The 22,463-nt window shown below is 38.8% G+C and overlaps 1 protein-coding gene across 1 annotated transcript in view; it reads right to left on the reverse strand.

Moving 5' to 3' along the window:
• The window catches only part of LOC107673457 (E3 ubiquitin-protein ligase HERC2-like), a 53,489-nt gene that overhangs the window by 10,155 nt on the left and 20,871 nt on the right, over positions 1-22,463 (reverse strand). The window contains exons 11-53 of the mRNA XM_016467054.1: positions 22,223-22,411; positions 21,910-22,061; positions 20,588-20,745; positions 20,366-20,479; positions 20,027-20,278; positions 18,933-19,126; positions 18,645-18,845; positions 18,191-18,419; positions 17,879-18,003; positions 16,637-16,815; positions 16,320-16,504; positions 16,068-16,232; positions 15,657-15,842; positions 15,238-15,408; positions 15,049-15,152; positions 14,806-14,956; positions 14,443-14,657; positions 14,169-14,301; positions 13,902-14,029; positions 13,520-13,715; positions 13,304-13,434; positions 12,542-12,718; positions 12,289-12,425; positions 11,978-12,129; positions 11,378-11,569; positions 10,991-11,178; positions 8,766-8,958; positions 8,463-8,645; positions 8,181-8,365; positions 7,858-8,005; positions 7,557-7,753; positions 7,186-7,416; positions 6,321-6,459; positions 6,017-6,163; positions 5,494-5,636; positions 2,723-2,987; positions 2,354-2,496; positions 2,145-2,243; positions 1,895-2,063; positions 1,544-1,669; positions 857-965; positions 629-768; positions 356-546 (exon numbers count right to left, since the gene is read on the reverse strand). Coding sequence (XP_016322540.1) covers positions 356-546; positions 629-768; positions 857-965; positions 1,544-1,669; positions 1,895-2,063; positions 2,145-2,243; positions 2,354-2,496; positions 2,723-2,987; positions 5,494-5,636; positions 6,017-6,163; positions 6,321-6,459; positions 7,186-7,416; positions 7,557-7,753; positions 7,858-8,005; positions 8,181-8,365; positions 8,463-8,645; positions 8,766-8,958; positions 10,991-11,178; positions 11,378-11,569; positions 11,978-12,129; positions 12,289-12,425; positions 12,542-12,718; positions 13,304-13,434; positions 13,520-13,715; positions 13,902-14,029; positions 14,169-14,301; positions 14,443-14,657; positions 14,806-14,956; positions 15,049-15,152; positions 15,238-15,408; positions 15,657-15,842; positions 16,068-16,232; positions 16,320-16,504; positions 16,637-16,815; positions 17,879-18,003; positions 18,191-18,419; positions 18,645-18,845; positions 18,933-19,126; positions 20,027-20,278; positions 20,366-20,479; positions 20,588-20,745; positions 21,910-22,061; positions 22,223-22,411 — 7,212 coding nt within the window. The remainder of the gene's footprint in view (positions 1-355; positions 547-628; positions 769-856; positions 966-1,543; positions 1,670-1,894; positions 2,064-2,144; positions 2,244-2,353; positions 2,497-2,722; positions 2,988-5,493; positions 5,637-6,016; positions 6,164-6,320; positions 6,460-7,185; positions 7,417-7,556; positions 7,754-7,857; positions 8,006-8,180; positions 8,366-8,462; positions 8,646-8,765; positions 8,959-10,990; positions 11,179-11,377; positions 11,570-11,977; positions 12,130-12,288; positions 12,426-12,541; positions 12,719-13,303; positions 13,435-13,519; positions 13,716-13,901; positions 14,030-14,168; positions 14,302-14,442; positions 14,658-14,805; positions 14,957-15,048; positions 15,153-15,237; positions 15,409-15,656; positions 15,843-16,067; positions 16,233-16,319; positions 16,505-16,636; positions 16,816-17,878; positions 18,004-18,190; positions 18,420-18,644; positions 18,846-18,932; positions 19,127-20,026; positions 20,279-20,365; positions 20,480-20,587; positions 20,746-21,909; positions 22,062-22,222; positions 22,412-22,463) is intronic.

The following is a 22,463-nucleotide window of genomic DNA, read 5'->3' on the forward strand; positions in this document are numbered from 1 at the left end:
TAAATAAAGTAATTTATTCATGTGATGGCAAAGATGAATTTTCAGCAGCCATTACTCCAGTCTTCAGTGACACATGATCCTTTAGAAATCATTCTGATTTAGTGCACAAGAAACATTTCTTATTATTATCAATGTTGAAAACAGTTGTTTCGTAATATTTTTGTGGAAACCGTGATGCATTTTTTTTTCCAGAATTCCGATTAAAAAAGCATTTATTTGAAAAATAATTTTTGTAACATTATAAATGTCACTTTTAATCAATTTAATGCACAAGTAACGTAAAAGTACACACAAATAAAATATCTTACTGACCCCAAATGTTTGAATAGTAGTGTATGCCTATAATTAGACTGACCTTGCCCTGAGAGCCTGAGGACTGCCAGCATTGCTCTCCACAGTCTAAGAGCCGAGACGCCTGGTTAACAGAAGATGAAACGCTGAGGTTCTTCACCACTCTGGACCACTCATCAATCAGCATGCCACGCTGATTGTTGTGATGCCTCTTTAACTGCTTTCCTGAACGCCCACCGAAGGTGGGTGACTGACCTAAAGGGAAAATATTAGGTTACACTGTTGTAATGCTAAATGACAAAGTAGCTATTGAACAACACATGAAATTTTCCCAGACCTGGTTCATTTATTCGTCCGAATGAATGTCTAGGATTGTGTTTACGGGTCTTGAAGCAGCTCTCGCAAAAGTCAAAGTCATCACAGCTCCGACACTTAAACCTGGGGCCATTTATAGGGAACATCTGACATCCGTCACACCTAAGCAAAGTGTAGAAACAGTATCATTTTATTTAGTTTATTTATTTATTTGTTGTCAAGAGGTGATTTTCACTTGTACTCTATGTACCTGACACCAGGATGTACACAGGGAACAAGTTCCATCTCTGATAGCAGCCCAGTCCAGTGTGACTGCTGAGGAAAGTCCACTATCACATCTTTCCCATTGGCACTGAAAGCTGGACACAAACGTTACATAATTACACAGTAGGATCAAACCCAGCAACAACAGTTTTCATTTATCCCTGAAGAGAAAGCCCTATGCTATAGGTTCGAGATACATAGCAAAACAATCCGCATAAAAGCATAGTTCAACCAAAGCTGAAAAACACATTTGAACATGAGGACAAGCAGTAAATTTTAAGGTGAAAATTTTGTTTAAACTAGTGCTGTCAAACGATTAATCGCATCCAAAATTAAAGTTTTTGTTTACATAATTTACGTCTGTGTGCTGTGTATATTTATTATGTATATATAAATACACGCACGCACACACACACACACACACACACACACACACAAAATATATTTTGAAAAAATGTACATGCATTTATTTATATTCATATAATTTATATTACATATAAATATATTTAATACATAAACAACATATTTTTCTGAAATGTATACATGCATGTGTCTATTTATATATACATAAATATACACAGTACACCCACACATATGTAAATAAAAACTATTTTGGATGTGATTAATTGCTTGACAGCACTAGTTTAAACCTGTTTAAATATAATCGTGTTACCTTTGACAACACCCACACTCCTGTGAGTGACAGATCCCCACTTGTACTTTGGCGTTGTGACCGAGGGCTTCACTCGCACTTTATCACCTATCTTTATATGGGACGGAGAACTCTGGGGAGGAAACCCTGGATAATAGAGAATAACATTTATTTAATTTAAACAAATACTGTATGTTAATAAATAAATAAACAAATCCACTATAAGTAACAGGAAAAATACATTAGATATTATTAAAATTAGATTAAAAATTAATTTATTAGATAAATTAAAATATTACTGATACAATAAAAATGCAATTAGGACTTCAGTCCATATAAAGTGTTTAAGAGCACAACATAAAGAGGATTTACCCAACAGCTCAGTGTGGATATAACGGACCCAGTACGTTCCTCCTTTCTGCTGCCAGTCACACTGCACATTCAGATCATGCAGGCCGTCTCTGTCCAGCTTGATCACTTTCCCCACATCTCCCTCATATACTTCCTCATATGTCCTGCAGCACCGTACCATCATGCCCACCTGCAACACACACAGGCCTCTGATCAGCTCATCTCATCCATTACCACCCAAAACCATAAATAAACAAGCGTAGCTCCTCACCTGAATGTTCTCTCTCACATATACAGCGTAATCATCATTGCTCTGAAAATCCGACCTCTTTTTAAAAGTCTGACTCTCAGTCACCACAACCCCAGGAGGCTGACATGCAAGGGAAAGAGCGTGTGTTACGCATTTAATGACTACAAGTGAATCTGCACTTCATATCTGGTGTGTGACGGATCATTGTGTGTATGTGTAATTATACACACCACAGGGAAGGCTGGCTCAGGCTCCTCTAGCTCTTCCAGCACCTCTTCATCAGAGTATTCATCTGATACAGTATCTGCATCTGATACATCTGTAATGTGAACGTCTGGATGGTCCAACAACCAGCCCACTAATGCCTCTACACCTAAAACCCAAACAAAATGAATCAGTTGCTAACAAAAATGCTCCATGTAAAAAAGGGAAAATGATGGTATAATCAACATGGTAGTGCCCAAATGACCATGGCATTACTAAGTTACCATGTAAGCAATGGCACTTTCTTCTAAGGGTAGGAACTTTGAGTACTCAAGCATGTAGTACAGACAGAATTCAATTTAACATTTCATAAACTTGAGCTAGTGGTGCAGTACCTGGCACTCCAGAAGCGCCTGTGGTTCCAGACAGTGATTTAAGGGCAAATTCAATGTTTTTCCTTTGAAAGCCCATCTCCATCAGCTGCAGGACGATGGGAGCAGGGGGCACAGGTGAAGTCTTGTGTTTCTTCTGCTTGGGCGGGCGCATATGTTGCACAGTGACCGGTGTGGTGGCCTCGCTGGAGCTGCTGTCCTCAAATAGGGGGGAGGACGGGTGTGTGGATTCAACTGCCAGGTACTGACACACTGCCAGAGCTGCTGCCTAATCACACATACCGGCACAAAGACATTTGAAATTCAGGGAGGAAAAAAAAAAGATGAAAGAACTGGGTGATGTAACATCTGAGCTGGTAACTGAAAGGCTTTTAAGATCACAATCACAAAGTTCTATCAACAGCATCTGAGGCATAATGTTGATTACCACAGAAAAATAATATAATATATTCTGAAAAATATTATATATTATAATAACTATAAGTAAAGTATGATTGTTTTTATGCGTTTAAAAAGTATTTTATGCTCATCCACATTGCACTTATTTGTTTAAAAGTAAAAGCAGTAAGACAGTGAAATTGTAGTACAAATTAAAATAAGTGTTATCTATTTTAAAATATTTTAAAATTAAATGTAATCATATGATGGCAAAACTGAATTTTCAGCGGCCATTATTTCAGTCTTCAGTGTCACAGTTCTTTCAAAATCACTTAAATTTTGTAATTTAAGTCTTGACTGTAACTTTTGATCAATTTATTGAGTCCTTGCTGGAAAACAAAAATCTTAAAATTATATATCTTACTGATCCCAAACATTTGAAGAGAAATGTAAATTATAAAAATTATTATATAAAATATTTGTATTAGGGATGCACCGACAGGATTTTTTTGGCCGATACGATACCGATTTTAACAAACAACTATTGGCCAATTCTGAGACCGATATTGGCCAATTGCATAAAACGGGTTAAAAACGAAAAAAAAACAAAAAAACAATCGGTTCACTCCGAGCAGAACTGCTATTTGAACGTTTCTGTTTCTGCGTTCCTCTGTATTATTACCATTCCGAAACCGGTTTCAGTAGAAAAAATACTGGGTAATAACATTATTTTTAAACCTTTTTCTTTGCCTATAATAATAATAATGATAATAATAATAATAATAATAATAATAATAAAGTACAGCATTTTCTTTACTCAAAAAGAAAAAGAAAAACACGAGGGTCTTGATCTGGTAGCCTATCTTGTGCTTAGTCATAGCCAATACAGCATCATCTTTTCTAGATTTTGACCAAATGTATTAAACAAAAGAAAATACTGTCAATGCTTTAAAGACATTAAAGTAGATATTTAAAAACGTTTGCAGCATGGCTAAAAAAACGCTACTCCTATAAGCGTTTTGAGAGGAAAAAAAAGCCTAAATTAGTAGGCTGTACGTCGCATTTTATTATTAATATATTATTTTATTATTTTATTATTATCATTCAGAAATAATGTAGGCTAAAACACCAGTAAATAAAGCAAAATATTTACAAACATTACAAACACAATTAGGCTATTTTAGTTCCCTTCTCTCCACAACAAATCCTCTAAAGTTGTAAGCCAAAACTAATTCATTTAAAAGCGAAACTGAAGCCTACCTCTTCTCATTCTGCACGAATCCAAATGTTTCCATATTCAAGATGTATCTGGATGCTAAAATATTATGTAAACTATAGGCTTCGTTCTTCACTCGCATTTTCGACATCAGCACAGTGAGGCGGTGGTTACGCTGGATGGCACAGACTGTACTACGGACTATTTAAATTGAACAGTGTAACTTTTTATGTATCTTTAGCTGTATTTTATTTTGATAATGAACAGGCTGCGATGTCAAGTTAGCAAAAATATGTTGTATGTGCATGTGAGGCACCAACGCGATCACCGCATTGTTTTCCCAGCTGTTACTCCGTAATTTCCATACCAACGATGGTTTGTCATACAGATAAAAGCAAAACATTCAAAACTGACGCGATTCAAAACTGTAAAGCTTTTGCAAAATAAAGAAAACGTCTTTCCTTTCCGTGAACTTCGGAGCGCGTTACATTGATCCAAACTCAGCACAATTTATTTCGTTTTGTTAATCTGTTAATGATTTAAGTGAAATATATTTAGTGTATAGGCCTATATATTCCTTTTTATGTAGCCTATATAGTTTTATTCCATTTTCTCTGTTCACAGAAACACTGCAGGTGCATGATGTGAACTTGTCCGAATCCGTGTTCCACACGATCCTGCCATTTTTGCTGGTTTCAAACACACAAAAAGCTGCATATTACCTGCCAATAATTTTCACTTAAATGTAGGCCTAATGCTTAATTGGCGGTTTGTGACATATCCTCAGATAAACTAACTCTTTGCATTGCCATTGCCACTTACCGTTACCTATGATGAATTTACAGTGGAGCGCGGGCATTTCACTGGTTGGATGCGTCAGTGTCACATTTGCATAGGCCATACTATGCTGTCTGACAAACTATATTTTGTACAGATTTTATTTTGTTTTGGCAAGTATTTAATTATTTTGAAAAACGTTGGAAGATGGCTTTAAAATAATAAAAAAAATCGGCCGATAAATATCGGCGGCCGATACATCGGTGCATCCCTAATTTGTATGCAATATTTGTACATTATATATAATGTATATTAAGTTTTTGGGTCAATGTTCTGGATGTTAGTCATTAAATTTGCCATACGTAAAATAAAATATTAAGGAAGTGTAAATACGGTCTCTGACCTCCAACTCCTGGCGGTGGAATATGTCTTTGATGGGGGATGGTTGAGTGGATGCTGACAGCAGCTGCTGGAGGAGGATGAGGGGAGGCTGAGGACCCTCAGGAGACAAATCTCCCACATCAGGAGATGACGCACACTGATCCTCTGAACACAAAATCATAACATAAGCATAAGCATTACAAAATTGTCAGAGAAGACACCGTATTTAAAAGCAGTCATCAAAATAATAATAATAATAATAATAATAAAAATCTACATGTGACCACCAGGGGGTAGTGATGTGATACAACGGAACACGATTCAGTCGTTCCCAGTGCATTATAAACAGTTAACAGATATAATCACTCCTCTTCACTCCTGCATTTTCTGCTTGGTGTGTGAGCTGTGAGAAAATTGTATAACTTTTGACAACACCGCACTGAAAGATAACCGCACAGAGATAAAGACAAGAGAAAATAAGTGAATCCGAAAATACATGCAGATTAAAACTAGAAGTGAGATCAAGGGTGACATTCTGGTCTCACCTGTAGGATTGGGGCTGACGTCTATGACAGCTGGCTGAGAAAAGATCTGTCGGAGTTTGTCCTGGTGGGAGAGCAGAGCACGCGCTGCCTTCAGGATGTACAGTCTGAGCTGCTGACACCGCAACAAATGCACATCCACCTGATCTGCTGCAATGACACAAACACAAACCAGAATATTTATTATCATACGTAGATTAGTGTGGAACAGATGTTTTTGCTTGGACGGTTGCATGAACAGTCTATTTCTTTTCCCAATCAAATCATCAAAATGACATTTGATTTGTGATTGCTGCATGTGGCGTACCCGTAAGTCCTCTGCTGAGGGATTTCTTCATGCGTTGTTTCTCTAGCTTGCTTCCTGCCAAGTTGACTAACTGGGCCCACACTGTCAGCATAGGCTCAGTGAAGGGCAGGTTCTGAACACTGAATGGAACCATATGAATCTGCAAAGATATCCAGACAGACAGAAAATAAACAACGATATCAACCATAAAGAAAAACAATGGTGGTTAAGGCTAGATGGTATACAGATTCGTCTACTGGGCATATGCACATCAATATAGCGCAATTTGTCACACTGTACAACAATAATTACTGTTTTTGCATTACTGTAAGAGGTAGGTTTAGGGTTGGGGTAGGTGTGTGGATGTAAATAAAACAATCTAATAGGTAGAAAACTTAATTTATTGTTAGCTTCCGGTTTTAGCTGTATCCCTTCTAGCCACGACCAACAATGGCTATGTTCATAAAAATGTACTACTCTTGATATATCTGCAGTATATAGCACTATATGTATGCATATTGCACATTATATTTTACAAATATAATTTTTGGGGTCAACAAGATTTCTTTAGTGTTTTTGAAAATAGTTATCTTATGCTCAACAAGGCTGCATTTATTTAATCAAAATTACATTAAAAAGAGAAGTATTGTGAAATATAATTTTAAGGATGCTTTGATTAAAAGAACGTTAAAAATAACAGCTAGTTTGAATAGAAATGCATCCTTGCTGAATAAAGGTATACATTTCTCTTTTCTTTTTCTTTTTTACTGACCCAAACGTTTGAACAGTAGTATACATACAACAGAAAACACTGAGTAGAATACTGTATGCCACAATGCAACATGCTCAACTTGGGAAGCAATGCTGTGTGTTGGTGCATATGTACCGGTTTGAGCTGACTGAGCAGGCAGACTTTGCAGTTCCTCATCTCATGGAACTGAACAGTGATTCGTCCTTTAGGTGTAATGCGAGTCACAGTGCCCTCCCCATATTCCTCATGAACCACAGGTCCTCCCAAACGCAGACGGTCATCAATCCCACCGATGACTGCCAAAACTGCCATCAGACTGCCCACCACCGGGGCTTCTGCATTGGGAAGGTAGTCTTCAAGCACAACCTGACAGAAACACAATGTAGAAAAATTCCATATCATCTAACCAGGGCTCAAAACCAATATATGGTACCTTTAGTAAAATACTTCCATTATTTTACAACACTAATATTAGTTGGCTAATAACATCAAAATTGGACTTGTACCGCTTCAGTGTGTCTGCCTGCCATGACATCACTGATACCACTGAGCTGGGAGTTAATGTATTCATTAACAAGGCCATTCCATTGGCCAAGGGAGTGAAGTGTACGCAGTACGGCCACAATTTCCTCTGCTAGGGTACTGCTGTGAGTTGCTGTCAGAGAGGCTTGAGGGCGGGACTTTCTCCTACGCATCGAACCTTCTGTAAAGCACAAAACGAGATGTTAAAGTGGCATCCTGCTATCAGCATTTGTACTACCTCACAAAGAGCACACAGTGAGAAAGGAGTTAATAAATGTACAGTACCCCTGAGGAGGGGCATATCTGAGGAACAAGTGCTGAGCAAGCTGCCGAGGAACCCAAAGAGTTTCTCCACCAGAAACGTCATATCCTGCGAGCGCTCTGTCTTATCCCAGGAGGGTAAAACAACCTGTAGAAGCCGCAGGGCAAGAATCTGCCAGGGAGTGAGGAAAGAAGACCAAATCCAAACATTTTAACCCTGTGGTAATCATGAAGGTTTTAGAATGACAATTTTACTGTAATAAGACAAGGAAAGCTCTCATCCTCTTGGTAAATCCAGTCAGAACTCATAGTAAGTGTTAAATGAAACCAGGATGCAATGTTGGCACCTGTCTCTGTAGCGTGACTGCAGTGAAGGACTGGTGGCCCTCCACGATGCGTATGAGCAGACTGATCCATGCAGAGGAGCTCAGGGTACTGCACATCTGGGGCATGAGAGCTATACTGCGAATAAATCCCAGTGTGCACCAGCTCCTGTGCTGCTCAAGAGACACCAGCTTGTGTGATGAACAACCTAAAGAAGAAAGGGAGGAATGTGGTTCAAATATAATTTAAACATTATATTATATAATAAAAAAAAAAAAATTAACAAATAAACTCTGGGCTGTTACCAGTCTTGTCATTGGCTCCACTCTCCACCAGTATCCTGAGTAGACCGCACAGAGTGCTAATAGCGTCAGCCTGCATCACCTCAGCGTGAATCCCAGAGGATAGTGACAGCGTCTTCAACAGATTAACTGTACTGGTCAACATGATTGCAGTTGGGTGAACACTCTTCTCCATCACCTCCCCTTCTGAGCCAAAGAGGGAGAAATTGTATAAATCAACATGGCAATTACAAATACAGTAAAGCACCAAGACTGGGTAGTAAATGCTTCGTTCTCTGGAATGACAGTGCCATGTGCATCACAAACCTGTGTCGTCCTCTGTGTCAGAGTCTTCTGTGGCCGGTTGGGTGGCAGGTGGCGGCTCGGCCAGTTTAAGGTCATACTTGCCCTCTTTGCCCATCCTGTAGGAATTGGTGCTGCTGGTGTCCCACTGTACACGAATCCAGCCATCTTCTCCCAACTCCCCAATCACACGGCCCATGCCTGGTGGTGGTCCATCCTAACACACACCAAACAGAAACTTGAATAAACTGACCTGACAATGCATTTGTGCTAGGGGTGGTCAGTTCACACTGATAGAAATTAATCTTTTCCAATAAGATAAAACTGATATTTACATTTCATGGGCATTTTTACCTTTATAAAGCCATTTTTTCTTTAAGTGACCGTTATCTTTTGAGTCAGATTCTTACATTTAATCAGTGAATTAGAATAATAAGACATTTGGGCTGTTACCAAGCAAATGATATCAGTATCAATAAAATTCATCTTTGCAAGCCTGAGGAAACACAGAAGCTGCATCTGAAGTGGCATTTAGATGTACACTGTTTAATGCAAGACGTGAATGCATTTAACCTGCAATTACAAATGCATAAATAATGTTTTGATATTAAACATAAAACGTTGAATACTGATATTTGAAGTTATTTAAACAATTAAAGATACTTTAAATGTGAAATTAAAACTAATGGTCGACCGATATATCGCCAAGGCCGATATTTGGCATTTTTCAAATATTGGCATCGGCCGATAAGTTTTTCTGTTTGGCCGATGCGTTCGTGGCAGGACTTTTATTTTGATGGCGCTGAGAACGGCAGCCTGAACACACAGTGCTCACATTCTCCCCTCTTGTTCGCTGTCGTCATTAACAGTTCTGTCCAAGGACAGAAGTCTGTCTAATAATCAGATAGGACTGTTAAACAAAGGAATTAAAATGTATACAAAAAAGTATTATAACGATTGCTTTTATATTGTTAGTAATAGAAAGGCAAACATTATAATACTTTCTCGTTTGCCGTCAGCATTCAGCAAATACGCATTTATATAATTTAAACAAATCTTTGAATGACTAATGAACATCTAATTTCAAAAACCTTGCAAACTTAGTCAAATCCAGCTGTGAGATCTTATAAAGTGTGCATTTGTATCCTGCACGATCGCGTGTACTCTGCGTGTCGGTCAGTCCGTGCGAATTGAATACGGACAGGAGGAGAGTTCAGCTTCACTGGAGACACTTTAAACTCGTGATTTAAAATTATGCTGCGCTTCATGCTTTTGCCCAATATCATATTCATGTCATTCTCACTGTGTGCTGTATGTAAAATGAGTGTTACCTTGGCTTTATTTGAAAAAATGTGATTCCCAATGCACATAAACTTCCCAGAATACTGAGTGAGTGCCCTGTTGGTAAGAATGTTTACTTCCTTTTTAATTATATTTTTATTAAGTATATTTGTTTATTTGTGAAAAATACTTTGTCATTTAAAGTATAAGCATGTTTATTTTACACATTTATTTTTTTAATCCATTTTCAAATGATTTCAAATTTCTTAAATATTAAATAAAATTATATCGACTTTATATCGGCCATCGGCCACCCTGCTTTCCAAGATATCCACTAATTAAAACCGCCAGTAGGTGGCAGCAAGTCACTGTTAATAAGCGAGTCATTGCGATTGAACCGAATCATTTAAACGGTTGATTCATTCAGGAGCGAAACACTGTCATGTTGCTCAGAGACGCAAAACAGTGCTGTGGCAATTTGTTTGGAATTATTTTTGGTGTCTAAATAGCGCAAAAACAGGAAATATGGTGTCTAAAACAGAAGTATCTTAATTTCTTGTTTATTGAACTGTTGTAAAAAATCAATATCACATTTGTAATCATGGTAATTTTTGGAGAGAAAAAAAATGGCACTCTTCGTGTGAAACTATATGAAGTGGTATAAATATATACATTTTTGCCCCCGTGTCTTGAATTTGTGATCATTCTAAACGCATTTTAATAGATTGAATCATGCAGTGAAAGAACGCACTCTAAATGAGCACTCGCACTAGTTTAGTGTACTCTGTAGGGGTATTTTGAATGGTTTTTGCAAAATACTTGATAATGTCAAAACGCACATTGTTAAAACAACAATTACAATATTATCGTAGACGATATATATCGCACACCCCTAATTTGTGCACACTTATATGAACACTGCATTGCAAGTGTAGATAACAAGGCAAACAACATCAGCTTTAACTTGCCTGATCTCCCCATTTCCAGTCAGGTCCTCTCATCACCCTAGTGCCAATCTTCATCATAGCTGCCAACTCAGGGCCAGAGGCAGGGAGAGGGGTTGGGGCCATCTCCTTCCTGGACTCCTCGAGAACTGTAGCTGAGCCTTCATGAGCTACAGAGCTCAGCTCTTCCTCACTGCTATCAGAGCTGGGACCTGTGCAATGCAATGCCGACATATTCAGAAAAAAAAACATTAAACAGTATAGAAGAGATCAAGCTGTCCCTGTTGAAAATTACCCTTTACAGTGAAGCCCATCTGACTCCATTGTATTTAATCTGACAGTATACAACTGACCCTATAAAATAAAACCCATCTGATTTAAGAAGAAAGCAAGTCGAGAGAAGGTCCTGACCAATGAGTCGAAGAACACTCTGGGTAAGGGCGAGGATGCCAGAGTTCAGCAGGAGACTGAGGTTGTTGGCTCCATGTTTGAGAGTGAGCATGTGGAGCATGGCCAGCAGGAAGCGTGCCTGAGGAATGGTACCCAAACTGGGGCCTGCTGGGTTCTCATTAGTGATGGTCTGCAAAGGCACTGGCTGCACACCTGGAGGAGAGGAAACAGCATTCAGTAATACTAAATACCATACCATTCAAATAGTTGGGGACAGTATGATTTTTTAATTATTTTTAATAAAATATTTTTGAAATTATTATTATTCAGAAAGGATACATTATATAGATAAAAAGTGAGAGACTACACGTTAACTTTTTTATTATTATCAATGCTGAAAACAGTTTTGCTGCTTAGTATGTTTGTGGAAATTGATACAATTCTTTTAAGATTTATTGAAAAGAAAGTTCAAAAGAGCGGCATTTACTTGAAATATGGATCTTCTGTCACCTTATAAATTAATTAAAACAATCTTACTGACCCCAAACTTTTGAAGGGGTAGTGTACATTAACACATTAATTAAATGTGTTTTATAATCATTGAAATGACTTCACACATACCCAGCTCCTTGAACTTGACGCTGGCCTCCAACAAGATGTTGCGGACATTCTGGATGGCCCAGGCATAGAGCTTACCGAACGTCACCTCCAGCAACATGCGGTTAAATGGAGGAATGAGATCTACATCCTTTAGGCAGTCAGCCAGGGGCTCTCTATCAGGGCAAAACAGATATGAATGTAAATACAAACCAAGGCAAGATACTGTTGAACTGCCATACTAAAAAATGCTGCAAAACACAAAAGAATCTACTAAAAACAGAACATGAAAAACAAACGTCCTGCTTGAAGATTGTTTATATCTTTAAACTTGCCCAATATTGGTCCCTTCAGGTATGACTCTCTGCCAACCACAGAGCATGGCGTACTGTACGGAAGGCAGGAGGAAGTTTTTGGACGCCAGCTTCAACATAGTGTCTATACCCTCCAGCCGGACCTCAGCTCGCTCCAACTGTACACAAGTGTTATTGTTAGGAGTTAAATACTGTCATTTACAGGTCCATTTTATGTTCAGAACTACCTTTTTAGACAAAACAGATGGGTTTGGTTGAACTTCGTTTTAACTACCTGTTTAAGAAGGCACTTCCTCATCTTCTCCACATCCAGCGGTTCCTCTTTCAGAGCAAACTCAACGATGGCGCTCATGAGGCTGGACTGAGAGAAGGAGCCCTGAACGCTATGCTTTAACCAGCGGTACTTCTGAACACTGCCTATGGTGTTTAGTAGAGGCTGCCACTTATCCTGCTACAAGATAAAGGAGAAGAAAATGAATAAGGATGTTAATCAAAAAAAAATTTTAATAGAAGGAATTACATGACATGCTTTAATTCAAATTGAATAATTATAAAGAAAAGCTCCTCAATAAAGACATGTCAAATTTATTAACGCAAAGAGACCCTATTAAGTCAAAACAACTCATTAAATGTTAATAAATAATTAACTAGTAAGTAAATGAGTTACAAATAGTAAAACAAGTAAATAAACAAACTAGTAAAGACAACAAATGTATGCCAAACAAAAAGAAAAAGTGAACAAAGCATAAATACTATGAAACATATAGAACGTACAAGTAAATCCCCAAATCAAGCAGTAATTTCAACTGAAAAAGATGCTGTTGTAAGGGAAAGTATTTAAAGCAACTTTGAAAGGAACTGTCCTGTAGCTGTAACACATGCAGATTAACATCAAGATGTCAGAGCCAGACACGCAGTTATTTATAGACACACACCACAGCTGTGATAGTCTCATCAGATCTTACGGAGATATGCATAATTCAATTAGAGAGAGAGAGAGAAAGAAAATACTGAAGGTAAATTGAGAACAGCAAACCTTTGGGGATTTGACAGTGGTTTGCTTCTTGTCCACAGGGGCGGGACTGATTGGAGCAGGCAGCTCCTCATTGGTCCCTTCCCTCTCCATCTTACCCTCCTCCAAATCAGCTGACTCTGACTTCTTAAGCACTGAGTGAATAAGCAAAACATGCTATAATTATAAACCAAACATCCTTTTACACTGAACTTTTAAATGAACTTTTAGACTTGTCACCTCTCTTTTTGCGGCGGTCTCTGATCAGTTTCTGCGTGACCCTTTTCCAGCGAGGCTGAGAGCTCAGCAGCTTCAGTTTGGACACAATGGACAGGTCATTACTGACAGCAGGCCGGAGCTCATTAAACAGGAAACGCAGCCTCTCGATCACTAGGGCGCACACCTCCTTATAAGAGCGGCCTTGCTCCTGGTGCGTCTGTAGCAGATGGGGGAAAGATCAGAGAGGAGGGGGTCAAAGAAATCATCATTACACTCCAACCCCATTTACACCCGGCATAACCATGTATTAAAATGTAAAAAGTGTTTGTAATTATTAATTTACATTTCATCACAAATATGACAGCTTGAGCTGCATCAAGAATATTCCCATTATTTAGCTCACTTTTATCAAAGAACACTTGGCCTGGTACACCATTCGACACACATCAATCACAGATTTAGGGAGGGACCTCTGTTTCCCCTGGTCCACACCCAAGGCATACTGATTAACAAGTGAGAGGGCGACATGACCTGTATAAGAAAACAGAAATGAACAGTAACATGGACAACTCTGTTTTGAGTTTTTGGCTAGTTCACAGAGCAGGATTTCAGAAATCAAAAATACAGAGAAGCCAACATCATTCAATAAAACAAGCACTTTTTAAGTTACCAAGGTCCTGGTGCTTGAGAAGGCAGCAGAGCAGCAGGCGGCCCACTTCCTCTACAGGATGTTCTGGCGGAAAAGTGATGGGAGTGATGAGATGGTACTGTTTACAGCACCGCTCGATTTGGCATAGAAAGTCCTGCAGCAAATAAGAAAGAATCCAACAATTATACATGATCTGTAATAATCAATTTGACAGTCAAATATTAGGAAATGGGCTGCATAATAAATTATACTAAATAAAGAGACAAATAAGTTATAGTCTATCTCTGTGTATGACCTTCACAGTGTGGTCCTGGGTGTTGTTGTCAGCGATGGCCTGCAGGAAGGGCTGGGCATGATCACTCAGGGTGATTCTGCGGCAGTAGAGTTTGGCTTTGTCTGGTGTGGTGGTCCCAGGAGAGCTGCAGTGGTCCTCATCCTTCTCCTCATTATAATTATAGTGGATCTGACTCATCTGAAGACCACCAAAGAAAATCGATGACTGGAGCCATTCTGGAAGGTACAAGATTAAAGGTGATTAAATATATATATATATATTTTTTTTAATTACATTTAAGAAAAAAAAAATGTATTATTGTATTGATTTTTTGATATACCACTGAAACGTTTGCAATATTATAAGCTAAATAAATAGACTCACTGGCACATTCTAATTCTATGCGGGAGAGAGGGGTGCTCGTAGCCAGATATGAGGCATGTAGCCCCAGTAGCAGACCAAGGTTCCTCTCAGCATCTATAAGAGGTGAGGACAGACTGCTCAGGTCAGGAGTTGTCACCATTTCCTGGTTGGGCTGGAGAAAGACAGCCAAAAAAAGAAGAAACATGAAGTCCAAACATTTTGAGAATAAAGCAGTTAGAATCTATAATACAAAGACACACAGACCTCCATGTATTGTCCCACACAGAAAGCTTGCATGAACTCCCTGGTGTCTTCAACCTGGAGAGCGGCCTCTAAAGCTATTACAGGGTCTTCTCCAGCAAACTGGGCTGTGAGGGGAAACAGATGTCAATAAACTTTTTATTTGAAAAAAAAATGTAAAAGGTTTTAGTCATTTTAGTAATATTGTTATACCAAGGATGCTGTTCCCAGTTAAAGTTTGAGTCTGGAAATCTTTAATGTCATAGACCTTCCCTTCAATGACAGTCCAGAAACCGCCATCTTTGTTATGATTCTCCAGGTCAGCTTTGCGGATAAGCGACACTTCCTCATTGTTCTTTGAGCTTGACCCATTTAAAAAGAATCCTGCAAACAAAGAATTGTGCTTCACTGCTCTTCATTTACTCCACTGCACTTTTCTGCTTTCAATTATCTTTAGTAAACAAAATATCGTATCCTTTACATGTCAAGTTTTGATTTTATCACATTTACTATAAGATCTTCTTTTTTTTTTTAATACATAAATATATTCATACTGGATTAAAGCATTACTCAATTAAGCAATCAGACCGTCTTGGTTATGAAGAAAGTGTGTGGATTAATCTGTCACATACCCATGAGTCCAGGCCAGGCGAGATCCTCATTATCATCTCTCTCCATACCAGGGGAGAGATGGTTAAAGCGGTCCACGTGCTCCAGAAGAGCAGCGAGGAGAGGAATGGATCCGGTCTCCTGCATCAGGCCAGCATCACGGGTCAGCAGTAGCACGATGGAGACAATCAACTCTGGTAGCAAAACACCTGGAGAATGAAGAAACAGGATGCTTTGCAATTGAAAATGCCTTCAGAGACTTCAGAGAAAAAAAAACATCACATAGGTTTGGAATGACATGAATGTAAATAATTTTCTACATTTAAATAAACAGAATTGTCATTTTTAGATGAATTTATTCCTTCAATGCTAGAATCATCCTGAAGCTATAATTTAAATTTGGTGAATTTTATATAGTAACATGGCATTTTTACCTGTGAGATCTCCCTCAAGGACACGTGCCACCTCTGCAAAGTGACGATGAGTGTTGAGGGCGATGCTGGTGGCCACAGGAAGGATATCTCCAATGTGTGTGCACAGCAAAGCCATGTACTTCTTCAAAAGAGACCCCACACCCAGAATCTCGGAGTGACTCAAAGCTGTGACAATAAGAGATACTCTTGACTGGATGCTCAAACGGTGGTTTCCTTAACAAAATCCCTGAAAAATTAAGTTCTTCTACTTACTGTATCCTCCCACACCCACAGTGCCACTGACCCCCACGTACAGCTTGCAGACCAGCAGCCTCTGAAAGCGCAACAGTAGGTCCAGAGAGGCCGAGCGCTCCTTGCTGACCTGCTCCGTGTCTTGGCAGTTTGAGATTCGTCGTGCCACATCCTTAAGACGAGCTATAGTCTGTGAAGCAATGTTTCTACAGAATAAAAGACAAGGAAGAGTGTTACTAAAGGCTATGAAGTTCAGTTGATTAAGAATGTTACTTTTGCTAAAACCCTCTTTAAGATTCCAAATGTTTCATGCATTGAAAAGTGAATCACTGCAGTACCTGAGCAGCTGTTGGACCAGCTGGACCAATGGAAGGCTCTGCTTGTTTGTTGACTCATAGATGCCGGTGTTGATCAGGTCTTTGTCCAGTGTGGTGTGAGAGCGATGCAGAGAGGAGGCACTGGCTTCCTGCTCATCGATTTCCTTCTCTTTCTGTGCCTCTTTTTTAGCCTCGATATCCTAATAGAAGAAACGGAGAGAAAGTAGTTAACTGGAATGTCAAAAAGCAAAAAAAAAACCCACAAAAGATCAAAACAAACCAAAACCCAAACAAAACTAAACTAAGAAAAAAACAAAACAAAATAAAAACAACAAAACAAAAAAAATTTAACAAAAAGATAAATAAATAACTGAGTATATACACGTTTCAGATAACTTTTTTTAAAAGTCCTTTAGGATTGTACTTGTCAGACTATACGAACATGGTAATCATGTCACACTGTGGGATCTCAGTTGTCATTAATGTCAGACTGTATGACAGTCAAGACGCGTTAAAAACGAGTGCGCGCAAGAAAACTTGTCCGGAGTTCTACATTATCAACCCATACACATTCAGTGACTGCGAGCTGCATTGCACCCACGATAAATTTTCTCTGCTGTAATGTTGGCTATCATTAAAAGTATATGAATGGCGGCAATACCGGCGTATTTATGCAGAATAGTGCAAGCAGCACTACACACCCACATGAAAACAGCAGCGCAACCGGTGTTTATCATAGCAAAGGCAACGAATCATATGAATTCCGTGAACGGAGGACGAGAGCACCGGAGTTTATGTGGTTAAAAGAAATCTCTAGCATTAATTCTGGTCATGGCTTGTCTTGAAAAACGAAGACAGTTTGACATTCGTTGTAAAAGATGTCACACTGCAGGACTGTGCGCAAAATCTACGGACACTGCCAGAAGTTCGTCGGAGGTAAAATGTGATCGCAACGGTCATTAATCGGCTGTCGGTGAACATGTCAATCTAACGATCAAAGACTACAGATTTTAGCCTAGGATGATAGGAATCTTTTAGGATTTTCTAAATGTCTCAGATGACCAAATCGTGGCCAAAATCGCACAGTATGAGGCGGGCTTTACACAATCATTTAAAATTAAAATAATTTTTGACACTTTTCCCTCAGGGGTCATGAATCAGTTTCCTCTGTCTGGTTTTTGGCAGTGCTCTGTTGAATGTTGGGGATATAAGGCATGGAGGGTGAATAAATGATGAAGTGACTAATGAATAAAACATGCTGACCTGGATCTCGGCCGTGATGGCAGCGTTCAAAGCGGACTCCAGCCCTCCGTCCGCCATCAGACTACTAACCAAGAGGTCGATCATGAAGCGTCGGCCAGGACTTACACTCATCTCATTAGCAGATGCTAAAAAATACAGAATTGCTTTTGACCATCAATGCTGTGATAGAAACAAACATGACCTTGACTGCTTGTTTTTTTTGCACATCACAGCAGATTCTAAGTGCTGCTAAGATGATTTATCCACAGATGTTACCAGATGTAAACCAGCCAGTTGCTGCACTTAGTAGCACTTAGTTATTTATGAACTGACCTGCATTGGGCAGCAGTGAGGACAGGGCTCTTGCTCTTTCCTCCGCAGTGGGCAGTAGCACTGACCAGCCACTCTGGAGCACGGCCTGGGCGGCCGCCTGCACAGTGTTTAAAACCCCGGCGTTGCTGGCCAGCGTCACCACCGTCTGCTTGAGGTTATTAATCAGCCCACTTCCCAGGCCCAAACCCAGCTCCTCAGGGTCCACCTGGTTACTGATGGCTGCATGGAGCTGGAAGAGATAAAATACAATGCCAATATTCAAGGTGAACTATGCTTTTAGGAGGACATACCATTCCTACCATTCAAAAAGGTATTTTGGAATAAATCAATGTACATTCTGTCATTTATATGGCAGTTAGTGCTGGGCGGTATACGGTTCATACCGAATACCGGTGTTTATTTTTGTTATGATATGAATTTTTAAGGCAGTAGCCTAAAATTTTAGACAACTGACCTGTAGTCTAAGCAGGTTGAGAGCGGCCACAACCATGCACTCTTTCTCCTGCGGCGGTGGCCAATCAGAGCTGCCGTCCATGCCCTCGCTGACCTGCCGAAGCAGCAGGTCCAGCTGATCGAAAGTCATCGTGCACACGTCCACCACGAATGGTGCGCGGAGCCCTACGGACCACTCAGAGCATGACGACCACGCAAAACTCTGAGAAACAAAATATATGAAAGATAAGAAGTATGCAGTCAAAAGCAGTACACAATGAATTACATTCTGGTGAAAGACAGGTTATACCTGGCCAGGGCCGCAGGAGATGCCTACTATGTGTTTGGAATTAAGGCCCGGCAGGGCTTTAGGCTGCTTCTTATTGGAGAAGAGAGTGTCAAAGTGCTGTAGTTTATCATTACTGCCCCAACTGTGCACCTCCCCTTCTTCTGTGAGGGCCAGGCAGTGTGTAGAGCCAACTGCTACATCCACCACACTCTTACCTGAATTGACACAGAATTAAATGTTAAAAGCAGACTTCAGATTTAAAAAAAACAAAAAAAGTAGATGAAAACTGGTGATCGAGTTGAAATAAACCATATTTTGAAATGTATGTGCTGATAAAGTCAACATGATATGGCATTTTGCTTCCATAATGTAACATTTACAAGTGAAACAAGTGAATATTCCATGGGCAAAAGAATGTAGGGAGAGACTTGATTTGATCCATCTGGAATTGATTAAATCTGGATTGTAAAACTGCCTAAATAGTTGGCTATTTTGTTAAAATAAAGCATACCGCAAGTGACATCAAATCCTTTCAGAGGCAAATCAAGATATTTTGTTATTTTAGTATTACTTATATGCGACTATAGTGTTTATTAATTAATATTTTAAATTAGCTTTCATTCATACATTTATTTTTTTAAATCTTACTTAAAATTTTAGTAATTTTGTTAGGTGCTTTTGACATGTTTACTAGTTTTTGTTATATTTCTATATAGCTTTAGTTTTTTAATTTGACTTTTTCCATCTAATATTTCATATCACCTTTATTTAATTTAACATTTATTTTAATAGTTTTAGTTAACAATAATAACACGGTTATATTTCAATGAAAGAAAAAAATAATTTTTCCTTCTTTGGCTTTATTTAATTTAACATTTATTTTAATAGTTTTAGTTAATAATAACACGGTTATATTTCAATGAAAGAAAAAAATAATTTTTCCTTCTTTGGAATAATATGTACATTAAACATTCACAATGAGGAACTTTTCGATATTAGATCAGGAACATGTTAAAAAATATATATATGTCATGTTGACTGCCTTCAGATTTCGAAAACCTGAAATGTGCATTTTGTGAAAACGCAATTATTGAAAACAATGGAAAACACTGAACCTTGTAGACAGTCAAGCAGTTTGGGATAGCGGACGTGTTCGTCAGTGCCGTGGCCAAGTCTCTGATTGTCTCCTTTGCCCCAAGTGTACACTTGTCCATCTTTAGTAAGAGCTACAGAGAACTGGCTCCCACAGCACACCTTCACGATATCCAAATCCTGTAACTTCTCCACAAGTTTTGGCGTTTTGCATCCATCACTGCCCCCACGACCAAGTTTACCATAGTCACCATCACCCCATGACCACACCTGACCTGTAAAGAGCATGTGAGAGAAATTATCATGCCATCCACACATTATCTTAAAACCACTTCTGAATGTGCCCTTATTAGATGTCGTACCATTCTCAGTCACAGCGAGGGTCTGAGCATCTCCACTTCCACAGGCCACATCGATCACCTTAAGCCCCTTCAGAGCAGTTACCAGCATTGGAGTGGTCTGGTCCTCACTTGAGCCTTCAGAAAAACATACAAGCAACATTTAACTGTGTCCTGTAGTAAGATTCTCTATGTCTTGTTATAAGCAGCAGTGGATTTTAGCTGGATTTATACTGGAGATGTTACCGTGGCCCAGCCTGCCGTAGTTTCCTCTGCCCCATGTGTACAGCTCTCCATCTGCTGTGATCGCTGTGCTGTACGTGCTGCCACACGCGATGTGAACAACCTGCTTCCCTGCCGGCCTCCCTGAGAATACTGCAATCATGGTGGGTTCCTCTAAATACCTGTAGAAGCACAAGTAAACAAAATTTATGTTGTGTGATTTTTGCTTACAAAGAACTATAATATTGTTTTTAAATTGCATACTGTTTTTGGCTGTCTGGAATGGTTGGTTTTGACTGGTCAAATCACAGCATTGAACGGTTAAGTATTTATTATAATAATTGCTAAACTGTTAATTTAAAGCTGTTAATGACAACATAGTTGTGCTTAGCCTTAGATGACTTTGATATTAATTTATTTTTCCCTTAAACATGACATGCATTTTTACCACTCAAGAGTTTTCTTTTTGAAAGAAATTATTTTTATTCAACAGGGATGCATTAAACTGATCAAAAGTCAGGAGTAAATCATTTATATTTCTAAACAAAAATATGATGATATATAGGTTTTCTTAATATTAGGTTTTTTTTTTTTATATTTTTGTGAGAGATATTTTTTGCAGTCAGGTAGTGCAGTCACTTTTGATTTGTTTAGGTTTAGCATTTGTAATTAATTTATGTTTTCACTTTTATGTTTTATGTTTATTGCCATTATGTGAGGTGGTTTTTTGATTGCCCTTGTATGTGTGTGTGTTTTTTTTTGGTCATGTGGGTGATCATGTGATTTAGGTTTGCGCTGTATTTAAGGGCTGAACTATGGATGTGTTTGTTGTCTGATGAAGAGCTTGTAGGCTTGAAATGTCACCTGTGGTGAGAACATACATATTTTTCTACTTTTGGAGCTGTGGTGTGCCAACTTTGCTCTTCCTGTCTAAACAAAAATATGAACAAAATATTTCCATTCAAAGTAAATTGTTCTATAAAAAAATTATATTAATCGAAAAACCCTGAAAAACAGATTCCACAAAAATATTTATCAGCACACTGATAATAACAACAAGAAATCAGTATATTAGAATAACTTCTGAAGGATCAAAAATCTGTTTATTTCTGTAATGTCAAAGCTAGGTTTTAAAATAAATCAAATTTAATATAAATTTTAAATTGTAATAATATTTCACAATATTACCCGTTTACTATAGTTTTTAACAAATAAATGCAGCCTTGGTAAGCATTATAAACTTTTAAAAAATCGTATCTACCTGAAACTTCTGAACTGTTGTGTATATACAGTATTTGGGTCTGAAAGATAATATTGGAAGTTTGATGATGTTGGTGTGCTCTTACGTAGTGTCTCCATGTCCCAGCCTGCCTCCATCTCCACAACCCCAGGAGAACACCTCCCCATTGCCTGAAAGTGCCAAGTAGTGCTGCCCATCTGGGTGAGCTGCAAGCTTCATTATTTTCCTGGATGACAATGCGTGGACTAGCATAGGGGCCTGACAGGAAATCACAGGTTAGTTTAGTGCACAAATCCAAAGTAGAAAAATAAAGAGAAAATTATTAGTCAGCAACAACTATACACACATTTACATTAATCTCTAAAGTGTGTGAGGAAAAAAAACAACAAAGCATTCAGCTAACAAAATGAGGGACTCACTAGCGTAGTGCTTTTGTAGTTTTGTGTGTAGACAGCACCAGTGATGGTCAAGATGAGGAAACCCTTCTCTGAGCAGACAATCTGTGTGACGCCCAGGTTTGACAGGGCCTTGCACTGAATTGGCCCATTCACATTAGCGTAAGGCTTCCATCCAAGCAGACCCCAACCAATCACCTCCTGCAGGGTACTCTGGAAGAGGAAAGACATGAAGAGACTGAGCTCTATGAAGAATGATTTTGTT

This window comes from Sinocyclocheilus anshuiensis, unplaced genomic scaffold, assembly GCF_001515605.1.
Source record: "Sinocyclocheilus anshuiensis isolate Anshui unplaced genomic scaffold, SAMN03320099.WGS_v1.1 scaffold44, whole genome shotgun sequence".
In the NCBI taxonomy this organism is placed as follows: domain Eukaryota; kingdom Metazoa; phylum Chordata; class Actinopteri; order Cypriniformes; family Cyprinidae; genus Sinocyclocheilus; species Sinocyclocheilus anshuiensis.